At 41.8% G+C, this 12722-nt stretch overlaps 1 protein-coding gene across 5 annotated transcripts in view; it reads right to left on the bottom strand.

The window, feature by feature from the left end:
* Window positions 1–12722, bottom strand: part of stx1a (syntaxin 1A (brain)) — a 54638-nt gene that overhangs the window by 31001 nt on the left and 10915 nt on the right. For all 5 annotated transcript variants that reach the window (XM_051065424.1, XM_018702115.2, XM_051065423.1 and 2 more), the window contains exons 2-3: window positions 10402–10479; window positions 3072–3171 (exon numbers count right to left, since the gene is read on the bottom strand). In XM_051065424.1, the coding sequence (XP_050921381.1) occupies window positions 3072–3171; window positions 10402–10479 (178 nt within the window). The remainder of the gene's footprint in view (window positions 1–3071; window positions 3172–10401; window positions 10480–12722) is intronic.

Here is a 12722-nt window from a genome sequence, read left to right as displayed (position 1 = left end):
GATACTCAACATTTCAATTTGTCCAATTCTTTGGCTTATGACAAAATGGAGGAAACTCAGGCTGATGGAATGTCATTTGTTTTGCAGTTATTTCAACCTGATGATTGTACTAGATTAAGTCACCAAAAGGATTACAATTTATCCTTATGGGAACATGAGAGTCCATACCAAACTTCATGGCAATCTACCCAGTAGCTGTTGAAGTAAACCAAAGTTATTACAATTCTTCCTGAGAGGAACATAAATGTGTGCACCGAACTTCATGGCAATCCATCCAATAGCTGTTGAGAAATCACACCCAAAAACTTCAAATTTAAACCTCTTGGTTTAAATACAGGATACATCAGGAGATCACCAAGTCTGAGCACCACAACTTAACTATTTAAACAAGCCCATATTGTCATGCTTTAGTTGCCAGGAGCATATATTTTAAGGAAAAGTAATACAAAACTCTGGCAGTGAACTTCTTGGATAATGTCAGTGTTGTGCTTTTTTTTTTTTAAATTTTCCCTCTCACAATTTTACAGGGCCCAGTTCACCGTGTACTACAGCCCTGGTTCACTGCTTGTTTTGTTGTGATGTTGATAAAAAAAAAAAAATGCAATCTGAGCAGCATTATGTTTCCAAAAAATACATTAGTCAACGCAGATTAGCTGTATGTGAATTGGATTCATAGAGCTGCACAGACACACACACACACCATAAAAATTGCAGCATTCTGGATGAGAGTATTCAGATGATTTGAGTCCCTGTCACTGCCACAATGCAACAGGCAGACAGCGAAGAACATACTGACCCTCTTGTAATGAACGACCCTGACATCTACATCAGCTGCTGACTGATGTGCATTTATCAGGGAGACACACACCGAGCATCAATTTCACTCACAAAGGAGACGGCTTGTGGAAAAATTTGTATCTTAAACGCAGCACCTTGGCTCATTGCTTTACCGCTCTGTGTGTCATCTGCAAACCCCGGCTGGTTAAAGTGCTCCTATCATGCCTGCTGCTGCAAGCAGATCGATGCTTTTTCAGGTAGGTGGGAGGCAGGGAATCAGGGAGAGAAGGGATTGGGAGGTGTTACTGGTATGAGTAGCATCCCCCTCGTGAGAGCAGGGGTCTCGATCAATACCCTGACATGAATGAGAGAGGAAGAGGTGTGAGGGAACACAAATGGGGGAGTGGGGGGAAAGGAGGAATGATGGATTGTAGCATCCAGCTCAGACTGAACAAAAGCAAAGAAGTGGCTGAAATTGGTGAAGGAAAGAGGGAGAAACCAAGAAATACGGCAGACGGTGTTAACAGCAGGTAAAGAGGTAAAGACAGGGCTAAAGAGTAATGGAGGGGAAGCAGAAAAGTGGAGAAAAATGGACAAACAAGAACATAAGAGATTTCACAGTGAGAGCATGAAAGCTCAAAAGGGGACTGATTGTTGGAGGGGATGGCTCTCAACATCCTCAAGGTCCTCTGACTTTTACCACAGTCTCAATCAACAGGCCAGCTTTTTGCTTTTCTGACAAACTGTTCTTTATTTCCTCAATTTCTTTTAAGGGTTGCAGTGATTTTTCATCCTTTCGTTAAGTGGAAACTGTCACTATTACCAGGCTTTTTACTGCAGTTGTACATTAGACGACATTTAAATAAGTGACTTTTGGCTTTATTCTCTTTCTTTTCTCCTTTAAGAGCTTCTCTGACTCATTACTGAGTCACTGCAGAATGAAACATAAATGTTATCATTAAGGAGTGATATAGGTGTATACAAAAGTGCCAGTCTTGGATTGGACACCAAAATTTGGTTTGATATGATGAAACAAGTCTCTTGAACTCTCATGGAGGGATGAACTATTTTTTTCCATGGGACATTCCCTCATGTGAAGTTTTATTGATGCTGTTGAAGTGCATCTGCATTGCTCTAAAATCACTCCATTAAATGTATTTGCATGCTCTTTATAGTGGCTTGCATTGTTAGTGGAAGTGGTGTTTAATTGGGTTGAAATCTGGAGCTGGTTTCACAAAGATGGACTATGGGTTAGATGTAGCTAAATTGTAACATCTAAATTCAACTGTTGCACAAAGTGGTAATGGAACAAGTAATTTGCCATGAATTCTGGGTAAATCCGACCATGTAACCGCATCATATTGCTCCGCTCTGTTCACTCCAGCAGAAAATATTCAAAAGGACTCTAGGAAAAATCAGTGTAACGATACAAAAACTTTCCAAAAGTGTAACATCTCAGCAAAGTGCAGACCTGTAGCAGAGCTGAGACAAGACAAACAAAAACAACTGATTAATAGGTGACTAAACTCTATTTCCCCTCTCATTACTTGCTGTAGCCAACAGGTGCCACTGATTGTTACCACGGAAACCTGGCTCTAAGGTCAGAATAAGCCTGGGTGTCGAGTGGCTAATTATTAGGAATAAAATGAATTTGGTTTTATTTTTGTGAAGCAGTCCAGCTTGTATCTAGTCTAATCTAAATTAAGACTGACATCACACTACAGACTGGTCGAAAATAATTTTGTGAAATCGGCCCCTGGGGAATGTGAAGGCCATCAACAGGAGTCACATCATTTTCACACTCATCAAAACATTCAATGACCCTTTGTTATGAAGATTTGCTTTCATTATGATTCTCCACTCATTTCAAACAAACAGTTGCTAATTTACTTTCACACTACACTCCCTTGCTTCTTTGTACACACTCTCTCACCCTTCTTTAAAAACAGTCAGGAGACCAACAACTTAATGTGATCAAATGTTTCCCCTCGTCCTACATTTCACGTGAAACCCTGCCTCAGTAGCTCCAGTTAAGCTAAGCTGGGTTCCTCAAGAGGTCCTCATCGCCTAGGAAAGTTTCTGTGGCGGAAATGCTCAGATGTACTCAGATTTCTCCTTTATAATCAGATAAAACCAGAGCAAAAACTCCACCTGAACTCCTGAGATTCTCAAGTCCTGTCATGATGAAAATGCAGTATTTTTGGAGCGTTAAGAGGTGTGAAGATCCGGTTGTGCTGAACATTTCACCCTGAGAGAATTAAACAAGAAGAAACAGAAAAGACGAACAGCCTTACTCTCATCGGGGTTAGGTGAGGCAAGGATGGCGCTGTGCTTCCTCTTCACCTCTTCAACTTTCTCCGCCAGAGACTCGATAAAACCCCGGATTTCTTCCACCTGTCATGAGAGAGAGAGCGAGAGACAGAGAGACAGAGAGAGAGAGAGAGAGAGAGAGAGAGAGAGAGAGAGAACCAAAAGATGGTTTAGATCTGCTCAGTATACAGATGCAGGAAGCAGCAGTGATTAGCCTGAGTGATGTTGATAGAAGCTGATCTGAAGATGTTATTATCATATTAGAGGCTGAGTAAAGCAGGGTTATGTGAAAGAACACACGGATTTAAAAAAAAGTTTTACAATCACCATTCATCTGGGGTTTTACAAACACAGACACACTCTCTTTTACAGCAAAGAGGGCTGTATTAAAACTGTTACCAGATGCAGACATCCTCGTTGATATACTACAGCTGTTACTGCAACAGCTGTAACTGTAGTCAAATGATTTTTTAAGTCGTTTTAGTCAACAACAACTCACTCATACCCTCTGAATATCCATGTGCAGTGAAAATGACTCAGTTTTCTACTTTTGATACTCAGCCAAACTCACCTGAGTCTGTACAACCTGTGATGTAATTTTGGATATTAAAGTGTGGATAGGTGAATCAGAGCTTTAATAAGACTGTGATGTACACCCACATTTGATTGTTGAACATCTGATAACAAAACCGTGTGCATTAATCTGTTGCTGTAACAGCCTGTGCTCCTCTGGGAGGGCTTTCCACAAGATTCAGGAGCCCGGCTGCTCGAATCTGTTCCCATTCATCCCAGAGAGCATTAGCGAGGTCGAGCTTCTGATGTTTGGTGATAATACCTGGCTCACAGCTGGTGTTCCATTTCCTCCCAAAGATGGTGGATGGGGTTGAGGTCAGGGCTCTGCACAGGCCACGTTTTTCAACACCAAACTCAGAAAATCATTTCTTCGTGGACCTTGCTTTGTGCACAGGGGCATCTTTGTATTGGAACAGGAGAGAGTCTTCCCTAAACTGTTGTCAAAAAATTGGAACTATGCTGCAGTCCAAAATATTACTGTGTGCTTTAGCATTGAGAGGTACATAAGTATTTTAGTACTAGTACTACTACTACTAGAGGTTTTTATGATAAGAAAACATATAATAACAGAAAACACACATCTGGATCTCTATCAAAATCATCAGTTTCTTGGCTTCGAGCCTACCTAACTAATGAGGAGAAATATCCTTATGGAAGGTATTACATAAACAGAGTTTGTGTCTTCTTGTGCTTTATCATTGAAAGTTAGATGAGATGATCAATACTATTCTCTGATAACTATGAAGCTACAGCGTGCAGAAGACTGGGAGAAGCTTGAGAGTGGCTCTGCCCAAAAGTTACTAAATCTGCTTTGTTTTTATATCACAGTGCCAGTGATTTCTTCAACACAGATTCACATTCACTTTTATTGTAAGGTGAACTAATTTGAATTTGGTGGTCAAAGGTCAACTTCACTGCAACAGCATAATGTTCTGCAAACATTTTTTCTGGCATTTATACACCATAAGACACCATAACTCAGAACAGAAGGCAAAATTGTGACCGCAATTCACATTTGGTTGGACTGACTGTTTGCAGAGGTATACAACCGTGAGGTGGTAATTCTAACAAACAAACATTAGAGGTGCTGGTAGATGGATATTGGTAACTTTGGACAGAGCCAGGTGAGCTGTTTCCCCGAGTTTCCGGTCTTTATGCTAAGTCAAGCTAGGCGGCTACTGACTAGAACTTATCGACAAGAAACCAAAAAAGCGTATTTCCCAAAATGCTGAACAATTCCTTTATCAACATGATTAAATGCATTAAAGAAAACGGACCCTGCAAGTGCATCACATGTGTATCCTCCTTTGAACCCTGCACTTCACAGCATCAGCTGCCACCAAGATCCAGGTTTGACATTCTACCCAGTCAACTCCCTCCTCCCTGCTGCCTCGTCACCAGCTGTGCCGCCTCTGGCTCAGGTAACAGCTGGATGAGCAGCAGGTCACATCTGCTGGTGACTTCATCAATCTCTACTTTCATCTCAGTCTGTCATCCAGCCCTGATCACTCTGTCCTCCCCTACACCTGCTCCGATACAGGCCATCCTGTTCTCCATTCATTTCCCCAAACTCTGTCACATCTCACAGCTCTGCTCTCCCTCTGTTCTTCCAGCCACACATTTCTGAGCTTTCCTCTTCTTAGCCTCGGTCATTATTCTCCTATTATCTCTTTAATTAGTTGCTGATTGGATCTGTTTTTTTAATAACAACATAATTGGCTCTGGAAGACCACTGGGGAGAGACCAGGCACTGCAGGAGGCACAATGAGGTGAGCGCAGTGTTGAACAAATGTACAAGACAGACAGACAGACAGGTGGAGACAGATCACAAAGTTAAAAAGTGAGAGTGAGCCAGGAACCCGGGGGTGGGGGGGGTGGGGGAGCAGAAGATGAAACCACTTGAAGCTTTAAGACCATGTGTTAGTGAGTCATGGTGCGTCTCTCAGCTCTCATAAGACATCAGGCAAATTTTATTGGTGTGGGAGAAAAACCAATATCAGACGCTGCTGGGAAGCTTGCACACATGCAAAAACAAACAGACATACACACTTATAGGATCACTTAAACCAATTTTTAGAACTTCTCCTTATGAACTTGACATGCCTGTGGACACCATGACATTTGTTGGTACTCTCTGCATCTTGTACAAATCCCCTGTTAACCAGCTAAATCCCAGAGCTGGTGATTCAGTCAGCAGCAGCAAGAAAAACTGCAGTTTCCCTGCTTTGTCATCTAATTTTAGTTTTAGTCGAACTTGTATCTGGTGGAGAGAATGATAAGAAGCTTGAGGCCACATCAACGCTGTCTTGCTTTTTCTCACTTCATTCTTGCATCATCAGGTGAAGGATTTTGGGGGCATGAAATGAGTCTCGTCACACAATGTAACAAGAGCACTGACAAATGCTTCTGTGCGTCTCACAGTGTGACAAATGCATAAAGATGAGGCTTAAAGTTGAAGTTTTTTTAACCTTTGTTTTACTGCTTGAGGGTTGCTGTGTCACATCTGCCTCAGCAATTCCCTGACACCCCCTCCACTTCTCATTCTGTGTCTCCGTGACCTGTTGTCACTTCCCCTGTGGCTCTCTCCTTGTGTCTGAGTGGAAGCAGGTGTACCAGGGTCAGAGCAGAGCCACACCAGCTGCACCTCCTCACTGTAATCAAGCCCTGTGCAAATACCCAGCTCTGCCACTACCATCCCGCCACACCGCAGCCTCTTGCTTCAGTCAGTCTTATGCTTCGAGCCTTTCTCGCAAGTTGCTGTTTTGTTTGGCTCGTTACCCGTGGCTCGTGTCCTGACCTCTGTCTTTCCTCACTGGCTCCTGACTCCAGCCCCTGGCTCCTCATCTTGTCTCCCTTCATCGCTCTCCTGCTCTTCCTCCTCCCTGCTCTGCGGCTCAAGCCTCCTCACCAGCCAACTCCCAAACCTGCTCCACTGTCATCACCATCACCCTCTTCAATAAGTTATCTTTGCACCTACAACGTGTCTGCTACTAATCTGCTTTCTGAACTAATGACCCCATGTGCAGACACAGTTTATAAATGTACCTTATTTATCATAATCATTAATAGTTTACCACAAACTTTAAGGTACAGCTGATTACGATTCAGAATATAGGTTTGATGTTAGTGCAAGCTTAAGAAGAGTGTAAACAAACCCAAAGTGTAAAATAACTTTGATTTAAATATTGTCTAGTATTTATCCTAGTATGAAAAAATATCCCAATCAGTGTGAGAGAAACAGCAGGTTGCAGTCTCGTGTACAGTTTAGTCAGTGACCACATAAGACTAAAGCCTTGGCTGAGCATCACATGCATGCACACACTTGAAGCTGTGAAGTCAACATACAACATAGGGTACAGATTTTTTCTCACACTGAAAGTGTTGAGGTAAACAACCCATGTCAGATGTCATAACTTCTGCTGAACAACATAGCAGAAGGCAAAAACTTTATCACAGCCACCATCTGTAGCACTTCATGTCAGTACAGATACAGGTTACAGCAGAAAACTTGCAATATTATGAAAACTTTAGAAAATGCAGCCTTATCCTAACCAAAATCAGAGATTGCCACATGTTTTACTGTGACAAAATGAAAAAACAACGTACATGTCATATGAATTTTACACATAACCCAATCTGCACACAAATACACACACAAATACTTGAATGTAAAAAAAAAAAAAGACTTCCAGTAAAATATACATTATCAGAAGCACTTTAGAAAAGAGGTAAAGGCAGGCACAGGCAGGTATAGATGGGCATAAATAAAGTTACACAGGCAGTTACATCCACTCAAAAACACACAGATCAGTACTAGGCATCGTGTAGTACATGAAACTTTAACACATTTAAGTAACCAAAGCCACATATGTGGTCCCACAAATGCCACTAACAGATAATAAAATCAATATCCACACTCAATATGTATGAAGTGAAGTGAAGGACAAAGGGCCTCAGCTGTCTCTCCACCGTCTGCTATCCCTCCAGATCACCAGTGTAAGCTTAATTAACGCATCCAGTCAGGGTTAGAGCGTTATTATCCCTTTACTCCCTCTGCTCCCTTAATCTGCTCCCCTCACTACCTACATCGACCACTGACAAACATTATTACCCGCTCCTCCTCTCTGGTCTTGCTGTCTATCTTCTCCACATCACTCTCTTCTCCTAACATGGTCTCAAACTGTTCGTTGTTGATCTCTGTGTCTCTAGATTTCACATTTCAAACTCCACTTTCTTCACTTTTCTCACTTGAGACAGTTGTAAAGGCCTAAAATTCCAGACAGATGAAGAGACGCTCCGATATCTATGATGGATACAGACAAGTCTGTCAGAGGCTAGAAGCAGCAGAGGAACAGAAATGAGAGGAGACAAATGTGATAGAAATGACTGCAGGCTACAGTGTTCCCTCAGAGCTAAAACATCCTATAATTATGGTGTTTTAGGTGTAATTTTCAAGTTCTACCCTGTATTACTGATTGTCAAACCTCAAATCCAGGAGATACAGTCATGAGTATATACTGAACTTATGCTAGACTATGGGATGCAGGGGTAGCTATGAACCATTTGTCCCTCACTCAAATTGAAATCCTTTTTTGCATAAAATCAGGCATGAGCAATGAAGATCTGCAGAGTGTCCAGCTGGTTAATACTCAGTTGACATGGTTTTACTGGACTTTCACCACTCACATGCAGTGCACCAGTGAAAATGAAGATGTGCAATATTGATTCAACAACACGTTTCTCACAGTGTGATCACAGGGGTCCCAGACGCACCTATAACAAGTGAAAACTGTACTGACTTATATTGGGCTGCCATCCCCTTTGAGGTGGTCACCTTGTGCAGCAATACACTGCTCCAAGCACTCCTGCCATGCTTCAATCTGTAAGAGCGTCAAGCACCATCTGTGACTCACACTGGATCTCCTCTGCTGTGTCAAAGTGGTGACCATCCAGCTTCAGTAACATTTTGGGGAGGAGGTAGAAGTTGCAGGGAGCTGAATCTAGTGAGTCAGGGCAGCCTCAATACTTATTCTTGGTGTTAACCATTTACCACAACAACAAGACACATTTTGGTTTAGTGGTGCGACTCTGCCCCCATGGAGCTCAAAAACATATCTGCACAAGTGTGACACAGACGTGTCTCTAAACCCATAAACACCAAGCAGAGTGTGAGATACACAGCAGTTAAATTTACATGAAGTCATGCTGAATGAAGAAATCTAAATGCTAATGCAGGAGGACGTGGAGGGAGCTGAACTGCTGAGAAGCAGGCTGTAGTTTTAGCTGCATGAAAGCTGCCCTGAGCAGAATGAATGACCACCACGTCTATTTATGTGCTGCCCAGTTGCTTGAATTACTGGCTGTGGTCATGTACATTATAATTGACAGTGTATGGAACTCGTGAATTTAAAATGACTTCTGAGCCTGCATGAAACAGTGTGGCTCCATTTAGCAGTGTAAGAAGTCTTTGTTATACACAGTATTTCCATCATGTACCCATTGGTCAGTTAAAATATGTGATGACTGCTTCTTGTTGTTGTCCGTCTGTATCTTACACATATCGTCATGATTGTTAGGACTGTTCCCCTTGATATATTAAATATCTATACAGGGTTTCTGATCAATGCACCTGCACCTCAGTCACAGATGATTTAGACACTTTGATGATGCGTTTGTAGTCTCATGTTGCTTTGAAAACTCACATATCAAAGTGCTGATTGTCAGACCTCTTTTAATAACTCACAAGTGCTGCTAAATGGCATTCAACCTCGCCCGACCCATCTTTGTAGCAGTATTTGCAATTGTGATTTAAATACTTCAAAGTTAAAGCCTCCATGTATATAAATTGATATACGCAGGTGCTTTACAAACTGAGGGGACTGTCTCATGAAATGTAAGTAACATGGCAGTGGCAGAGGATAAAAGACACGATAAGTGGTGATAAATATGGATTATACTGTATAGAGGATGTAAAGTCTGTAAGCTGAATTATCCAGCTTTTTACCTCAAAACCACTCGCTGTGGGAGATGTATGTAGCAGTCCCATTAAAAAGGCATTACAGAGGCCACTTTACTCACAGAGAAAGATGTCACAGAGTAAAGTCAGCCTGGCTCCATATGACTGATGATTCACAGCAGGTCTCCATCTCTCTAGGGAGGAGATGTCAATTGCCGCTACACTGAAATGGCCCCTCCTGCCCCCTCCCCGCCTCCCTCTGAGAGCCAAGCCAATGTTCAGTTTGTGTTCCCAGCACATGTACACAGGGTACAAAAAACACTCCCAAATGCATCCACAGATGCAGCTTCACACAGGCTCAGTGCATATAGAGTATCTGTCATGGACAAGAACAGAGACTGCAGGGAAATCACTGATGTTGTTATTCAGAGCTGGAGCAGGAGAGCATCATTGTGTCGTTGAATCAATAAAGTCCTTTTTGAAATGAAATAAAATACATAATGATCCGTGCCACACCAGCAACAACATCAATAGCTATAAATCATATCAATGCTCTCCAGGGAAGAGAAATGGCGTGAGATTGATTACAGAGCTCTGAAAAACTAACACAATTAGATTCAGTACCAGGAGAGGAATGATACCCAGGCAGATTGTAGTGTAGCAAATGACATGGACTATAATTCAAGATGGCGAGTTATTAGCCTACTATGAACCTGTTAATGTGTGAATACGTAATAATAGTGACTGACAGAGAATGAGAGCGAAAGAAGCCAAGATAAACAAACCTGCTCAAAGAATTCATCCATAAAGCCTTTCTCCATCCCCACAGCGACTTCATCCTCCTCCTCTGTCGTCTCCTTCCCCTGGATAAACACACATAAAATTAGGAATTACATGAAACAGCTAAAACATAGAAACAATGAACATTTTCACTGAGATAATTCAAGGCATATATCTGCACTACAATAACACTGGTCATGACTGAAACAAACCATTAAGGTTGTGTTTTTGCATGGTTCAAGGTTACATGGAACAGTATCAACACTCTCTGCACCTCTCCACCCATCAACTGATTAGAAACAAGGAGCGCCTAACGACACTTGTAATTAAAACCACAGGTCGAGTGATTAGCAAGTTATTACTGAATTAGGACCTAGAGGCACAGAAAACCTTGACTTTTACACTCACACAGTACACATACACAGACATACACAGACATGAACCAGCATGTACAGAGACATAGAGACATTTCAGATTGAAGGTGATGGTTTGGGGAAATATGTTTATTAGATGAGAGGATTGACACCGCCCTCACGTCTGTACAATAACTATGCTACAGCTAACAGCTGCTTAGCTTAGCTTAGCTTAGCTTAGCACAAAGACTGGAAATGGGGAAACCACTAGCCAAGCTCTGTTCAAAGGTAACAAAAATCTGCATATCAGCATCTCTAGAGCTCACTTGTTCCTGTAAAAAAGGACCCCAGAGGTCGTTTGTGCTAGCAGGTTATTATGACCCATAGTTACGTTTTATTGTTAGGTGACCTTTAGTTTTGATGGGAGCAACGGAGGAAGTCAAATGACAGAGTATCAAGAGCAACAAAATCCATGTTAGGAGAGGAGGCAGCTAAGGACTTTCAACATTGTTTCTTTTATCTACGACTGTTCCATATCCTTAACCATGTGTTTATTATTGTAACCATGACAACAAGGGCCCCTTAACCTTAAGAAAGTACTTAATTTAACCCAAACCACAATCTCTTTCTAAACCTAACCAAGTTGTTTTTGTGCCTAAACCTAACCAAACCGCGACTGTCCCCCCATTCTTAACCACATGTGTATTAATTTTACCATGACAACAGCTACAAAAGGTTTGCTCTCTGCTGTTTTCTGCTGCTACAGAATGACATGTTCACATCAGTAGACTTTCCTTCCTAAATCAAACTAAAATGATTTACTGTGGTCATGAAAATGACTAATTAAGCCTTAAAAGCCTGTTTGATGAGAAGGGAAACCTGCCAACATCCAAAAATAATACTTAATATTTCAACTGGAGCTTAAAACGTGTCAAACTTTCCAGCATCTAACCAGTGATTCATTCTACGATACATGCCCATTTCTAATCACATATCAGCCATTAAACTGCATTAGCAGGGGATCTCATGAGGCTTCATCTCATTCATCTTGCCACTGTCAAACTAATTCAATTCCCCATTAGCAACCCATGAGCTCCATTTGCTTATCAGCACTGGGTAGTTTTCATCTTCTTCTGGCTCAAATAACTCCTTATAACTTCCCAACGGCAGGGAAAGAGTCATATGACAGAGACTTTCCCTGCTATGTGTAGTGATATTGTGACTTTACATATTGTATTTCTTCCTCTCAACAATAAGCGGTTCAAATCTTCAACCACCCCCAACCTTCCCAACTCTACATTTTCTTTCAAAAGTCCTCATTTGACCCAAAGGCAAAGAACCCTGAAGTTTAGTTTGTTTAAAACAGCACCGTATGGTGTGATATTGATGTTGCTGGCACAGGTCAAAATCACAGGTCAAATGATGCTCTGAGGCTCAGACAGACTTTTTGACTACTTCCACTTCCACTTGTAAAACTAAGAAAACAATTTCCTGCACGCTCCCATAATTTAAATCAACTCTTCTAGCCATTAAGTCCAATTAATATTTAAAAACCACCAAGAGATGTATCAAGATTTGTGTGCGGGCAGTCGGCCAGATTCGTCCAGAGAGAGACACTAATGTGGATGTACTATTGGCAGGAAGTGAAAGAAACTTTTCCATCATATGAGCTGGGTGAGCAATTGCCATTGGCTGCTGCTGATTCCTCTTCAGCTGTTCAATACATCCATGATGGTGTTTAAACCAAAAACAGTTATGGATACCAGCTAAAGCAATGCATGTTCATGTTTTCTCAGACACAGTCACTCTGTGGAGCGTTAGCACGTGATGCGCTGAAACAGAGGGAGGAGGCCGGGGGGAGATGTAGGGAAATGGGGAGACGAACAGTGGGAGAGGAACCAGTTCTTGAGAAAAATGTCTGAGAGGACAGACTTCAGCGAGAGATGGCGAGACAATTGGCACAAATCTAAGTG

Source organism: Lates calcarifer, linkage group LG21 (genome assembly GCF_001640805.2).
Source record: "Lates calcarifer isolate ASB-BC8 linkage group LG21, TLL_Latcal_v3, whole genome shotgun sequence".
NCBI classification, from domain to species: domain Eukaryota; kingdom Metazoa; phylum Chordata; class Actinopteri; family Centropomidae; genus Lates; species Lates calcarifer.
Note: the sequence above shows the minus strand (reverse complement) of the source record. Positions and strands in the feature narration are given on the sequence as shown.